The 6,000-nt window shown below is 32.9% G+C and overlaps 1 protein-coding gene across 4 annotated transcripts in view; it reads left to right on the top strand.

The window, feature by feature from the left end:
- Positions 1-978: 978 nt before the first annotated feature.
- Positions 979-6,000, top strand: part of LOC128983227 (integrator complex subunit 10) — a 28,950-nt gene continuing 23,928 nt past the window's right edge. For 2 of the 4 annotated variants that reach the window (XR_008489819.1, XM_054402450.1), the window contains exons 1-4: positions 2,494-2,601; positions 2,893-3,028; positions 4,323-4,390; positions 5,174-5,301. Coding sequence is in view for 1 of the 4 variants with exons in the window: in XM_054402450.1 (XP_054258425.1) it covers positions 2,585-2,601; positions 2,893-3,028; positions 4,323-4,390; positions 5,174-5,301 (349 nt within the window). In the remaining 3 variants the exon portion in view is untranslated. The other 2 variants (XR_008489820.1, XR_008489821.1) reach the window with 2 other exon arrangements.

Here is a 6,000-nt window from a genome sequence, read left to right as displayed (position 1 = left end):
TCAAAAGAGTTAAACTAACTAATCGCGGGGTGTTTCTGTAAAAAACAGATTTTTCTGTTATTTTTATGGGGGTTTTTGGGAAAATCAAATAGGTCAAAAACGTAGGGAGGGAAAGTAAAAAAAGTAACACGTAATTATTCAATTTTTTATTAGAAAACCTAAATTAGTTGCCTGAATTGTAGGAACTTAAAAAAATGAGTTCCAAACAAACAAAATGGAAACAGCTACGGTATCCAAAAAAACATATCTTAAACTTCATAGTTTGAAAGGGAGAATATTAAAATAATTATTTTGATTTATAGGAAATGGATGATTGACTTTATCAATTTGAATAGTTCTACAATCAATATTATAAATGTTTTAAGAATTTAAAGAATTGATTTTGTGTAGTTGCGTCTACATATTTATTTTCCATGACATTTACTCCTTAACTTGTTCACCTATATATAAGGGTGTTGTCCGAAAAGGAAATTTTTCGTGTATTTGTTCTAATAATGTACAAATAAATTACTCACAGCTCAACGAAAACTACTAATTTACAAGCGTGAATCAGTCTTGCTCTTGAGTTTTCAAGATACTCTGATTCTGATACAGTACAATTATCAATTATCAATTATCAATTATCAATTATCAATTATCAATTAGTTAAGATGGGGACGCCACTATGAAAAGGGGTCGGGTACTGTATGAACGACAGAATTATTATTAATGTTGTGTACCATGATAGATAAAACACACACCCTTGAGTTATCATTCATGTCAGATTTACCATTGTTAATTATACCAGTTTAATGTTTCTGTATAATTTTATTTTCGATAAACCTTTTATCATAAAAAAATATATACAGTTATTACAACAAAATACCATTAAATAAAAACAGCATAGTTGCATAGTTTGTAAAAGCCAACTTATTGTTTAACAGATATGATCAGAAGAACAAGAACCCAGCAAAAAAATTTAAAAAAAAACAGAACAAAGCTTTAACCTCAAAAGTCAAAACTAACATCAAGAGTATGTATTTTCTTTTTAATGCTTTGATTTATTTTTACCTAGAAATTTCGTAAATTTTTTTACGATTATCCGTATTCTGGAAAGTGAGTATTGGTTATTCAACTACCTATAAAGATTATTGTGTATTGAATTGAACGAATTGTGTAGGCTGAAGCCTGAAGCACTGAAGTTACCACTGACCTGACCATAGGGGTTGTTTATGTTTACAAATTTTCTGTCAGTGTAATGATTTTCTGTTAGCATTGATAAATGTTTGATTATTTAATTATTTGATAATTGATTTATTTTTTGCATCACAGAAGTAATTTCTACATTGGTATTAATTAATTAATTGACGATTTATGAAATGGTCTTGTCTTGTACCCTATTAAATTTTTAAGGTAATAGTGTACATTTTATAATTGAGGACATGAAAGCTTTGAAAGGAAATTGGTTCAAACACTAAAAATCTTGATGGAAATACTGGGGATTGAACAAATGTCCATAGATTAAAGAATAAAATAAACTAGCGTACTTGGCGCACAGAATCGTGCACAATCTAGACATATGCCTAAGTAGGAGAAGAATTTATATTGATCTTTTTATTTGGCGTTTCTTGGTTTTGTTGTTTAATGTGATATGGTAAAAGGTCTAATTCAGATCTCAGTTTAGGTGCAGTTTTTGCATTTTTTGTTGTGAAAGTCAGTAAGTTAAAAGATTCTCTTTTGATTAATCGACGATAACCTAAATGATAAACCAAAGCCCCTCGTTTCCACCACCACCCCTGGCTTAAGTCTGGGACTTATTAGCCAGGCCAATTCCCCTTGAAAATATTCTTTCTTCTTAGGCTTCAGCCACTTTCAATCCTCGTCCAGACACATTATATGTCCAAAAGACCTAACAGCACGACTCCCTTCCTTCTACCGCCCTGAGCGATAGGGATCATTGGGATTCACTCCAACCTTTCCTCTCCCTCTTAACTTAATGGGGAAGTTTTCATTCCTTTTCTTTCTTAGGTTTTGTTTGTTTCTTTTTTCATATAAAAATCCTGTATGTAGCCTAACCCTAGTTCTTCCTATTTCCCTAGCTACTTTCCTAAACGTCTCAATTGTTTTCTTGTCCCTCATAAAGTTTTATTTTCTCATCTCTAGACCTTTCCTATCCAAGACTTCTCCCTGTTCTCCTATTTGCCTCCTGAAGTGGACAATTCATAACTTTATTAGGCTACTCGCGGTCTTTATTTTTCCCCATCTACATACTTCCTCTTCCACCCTTCCACCAGGTTAAATCTCCAAAAATTCGCCTTGACATTTTTCATGTCCTGTGACAAACTGCGTTTCATAATGGCTCATCTCCCAATCTTGTTCCAGTCTCTTTCTGATGTTTGGCATATGTATCCGAACGTTTACCTTTATTCCTCACTCTGCTCCAGCTTATTTGCCATCTAACGTCTCTCTCTTCTGGCACTATTGCTTTCTGATGTAGATTGCTTTGTATTGATGTAACTTGTCCTATCTTGTCCTCTAAAATCCTAATCCTTTCTTCAATGAGCAGGTCGAGTGGTATGGCTCCGGTCTAAACCCTAATTGTATCATGGAATCATGCCATAGGTAGGTACTGTGTTGTATGATTTCCCCACTTTGAACAAAACTCTTCTTTGCAAACATTTTCTCCATTTAAGAATAACATGGGAACTTTAAAGGATAAGTTCTGGGAGTTTTGTTTTTTATTGGTTTATTATAGTTAAGTAAGGTTATCAATTAAATTGACACTTTTATTTTTGATAATATGATGGACTAAAAAATCAAAGCTGTAGGGAGTTTATGTGTTACACTCCTCCGCTCCTGTTTTATTTAGGCTACTGTTTCCACTGAAGTAACTTAGACCTATTATTTTTTCAGGATGGTTAAGATGGAAATCACCCCAGAAAAGTACCTGATATCAATGGCAAAAAAGTATTTGGAGAATGATAAACACATGTCTAAAGCATGGTTACTAACAGCTACAACATTATTTAAAAATAACTTTGATATTCAGGTAAAGTAAAACTACAAAGTAAAGTAAGTTACATAGCCCATCACTCCTCGCACATATCATAAGAATCGGCTAAGCCCACATCTGTATTATTCAGTTTAACTTAACTGGTTGGCATATCCAACTTTGACTAGCTTTATAAAGAAACAATTCTCTGCCATAGTGAGCATATTTTAGTTGTTATTATGATGCTTGAAAGTTAATATCAAATAACTTATTTGGGCCTTTCCATGTAAAAACAACCAGTAAAAAAACATTTTAACACCCATGGTCTCAGATTGTTATGAAACTTAGCAAGCTTGTTCTTTTATAGATGAAGAACTAACCTATACCAATTTTTATTGGGTACTTTGGTATTATCCGGAGGCCACCTTTATACAGCATGCTGCGGTGGTTATGTTAGGTTGGGTTAATGTTTGTAGGACTGTCCTCGTTTCATTATGAATCAAACAATACCAGATGAGTCATACTTTTGCTCGCCAAATCCACTCCAAGTAGCTAAGGTGTGGTTGTTGACCGGAGCACGCCTGTATCTAGTGTGGCTGCTAGAGGCGGCAACGCATTCAACTCAATCCTCGCCGACATCGCTGCCTTCCGGGAGGCAGAACTCAAAGGCCGCTAATTGTAATCATGTCAAATTTGGACAGTAAGTCAATTAACGTATGTTCTTTCCATTTATGATAACCCAACCTAACATAATCGCCGCAGGGCGCTGAATAGGGTGGCCTCCAGATAATACCAAAGTATCTTTTACTGTCCTATCTCTAAGACTTATTTATTTTTTTCAGCCCTTTAAAGTTTTTATCATAATATCACTGTTCTCTCAAGATTCCAGGAGTGGCTAGGTCTGGCCATGTGTTCTCTTAGAAAAGCATCATATCTTTGGGTATTTGTAAATGAAACTAGTCTACATTAAATTTTTGAGTTTAACTAGCCTAGTTATAATATGATGAAATTTAGAAAAAAATATAACTTAACACACTACATCTCACTTTGAAATAGCCAAGGCCTACCATTTATTTTAATTTTGAAATTTAAATCTTTTGAAAAGCGATTACAAGGTTTTACGTTTTACGCAACATTCAAGTAAGGGGGATTGACATAAACTTTATCAAACAAAATATATTTTTTTAATAATCCCAAGGACATTTTCTTCCTTGACCAATAGTAAAACTGATGGATTTTTGTCTTTCATATTTTGTATTTCCAACCTTAAATACTGAAGGTATAGGCTATAATCCTTATGAGGAATTTTGTATAGGTAACCTTTCAATTTAATCACAGCTATGTTTTACAGTTTGAAGCATATGAGATCGAAAAAGGGGCAAAGAACTGCAGAGAAGCTGCCAAATGTCTGAACAATTTGTAAGTTTCAGATTCCAGTAGCCTAACTAATATTCATTAAATTATTTACGGTATTTAATTCTTGCAAATGAATACTCTCATATGTATAACATAAAATATGCTCATAGTTACAGTAGTTATTGTAATGCAGTAAGAATTTGTAGGGCCCAACTGCTATCTTTGCTAATGAATTATAGTTTGAAATCTTGGAATTTCTTGGATGTTTCAGCCTAGTAAAAAAAAAAAAAAATAATAAAATGAAATGGAAAAATAAAAAAATGGACTATCTTATTACAACAGATGGTTTTTTTAGTGTTTGTTGTGGATTTGTGTGTGTTAGTGTTTGGCAACATGTTAAGCCAGTCTGTTATTTAGAAAAGGCCTAAATACGTTCATTTGCCGCTAGCCAATGCTATATTGGCCTCTTTGAGAACATTGTTTTAGCGTAAGAAAACGTTACTTTTATTCAGTATTTTGGTTAGAATAGCTCAAAATGTTTTTAATATAAATGAAAATGTTGTAGCAAGATAACCAGACACTAAACACATATCAAACCTGCCTTAAGAAAACGTTACTTTTATTCAGTATTTTGGTTAGAATAGCTCAAAATGTTTTTAATATAAATGAAAATGTTGTAGCAAGATAACCAGACACTAAACACATATCAAACCTGCCTAAAATATGTAAGTTATAATTTTATTTTAGAATCATAGACTTAAAAGAAATATTGTAGACTAAAGAAGGTAATCATTATGCAGAATTATTTCCCATACGGTTTTGTAATCAAGAATCTATTTTATCTAGGTTTTGTCAGTTCCCTACCAATGAAAGACTGTGGAGTGAGATTCAACTGATTGTTGCTGCGTTGCGAACTGAGCATCCTGACGAGAATCAGCAATTCTTCGTCAACATGTTCAACAATTTACCTTCAGGTAGATGTCGATGATATCATAAATTTGTCTTAGTAAACTATTGGAAGTTAAAAAAGTAACCTTCAAATCAACTCTTGAGAGAATTAAAGCAAAAGCAAGTCTAATTTTAGACTAACTGTATTGTTGTGTGTTATTTAATCAGAATGTAAAACAAAACTATTTATTTTGACATACAGTAGTTACTAGTAGACTTGAGATCTGAGAATTTTCCGGATTGTATTTATTTACCTGCAAAAGATTTTCTCGGCTTTTGGGGCCTGTTTCACAAATAAACTACAAACTAAAATTATTAGTAAATCAGCTGATCTCCCAATGCTAATTAATGGAAATCACATGTTACAAGTTACATGTAGTTTATTATGAAACAGGCCCCTGGAGTCTCAAACAAAATACATACACTTCAGACCTCACTAGTTTTACCATGATTGGGTTACTACATTAAATACCCCCGCCGCAGCAAACCTGCAGACCAAGCGAATTTCCATTGACCTGATTGGATTTACACTAAAATGCCTCCATAAAAATAGCACATTTATTTCCTATTTAAATATAATTAGTTTAACAAGTACCTTAGGTTTGCTGCAACAGGGAGGGTAAAAAAGATTTTTTTATAAAATGATAATAGTTTAGTAAGAAATAAAAGTATTTTCCAAAATCGATCAAAATATGTTCATAAACAAGCAAACTGCAACAGTCGAC

Source organism: Macrosteles quadrilineatus, unplaced genomic scaffold (assembly GCF_028750875.1).
Source record: "Macrosteles quadrilineatus isolate MER2022 unplaced genomic scaffold, UCM_ALF_1.0 Scaffold_1__1_contigs__length_201487025, whole genome shotgun sequence".
Lineage (NCBI taxonomy): Eukaryota > Metazoa > Arthropoda > Insecta > Hemiptera > Cicadellidae > Macrosteles > Macrosteles quadrilineatus.
The sequence above is the reverse complement of the archived record's forward strand: the minus strand, read 5'-3'. Positions and strand labels throughout refer to the sequence as shown.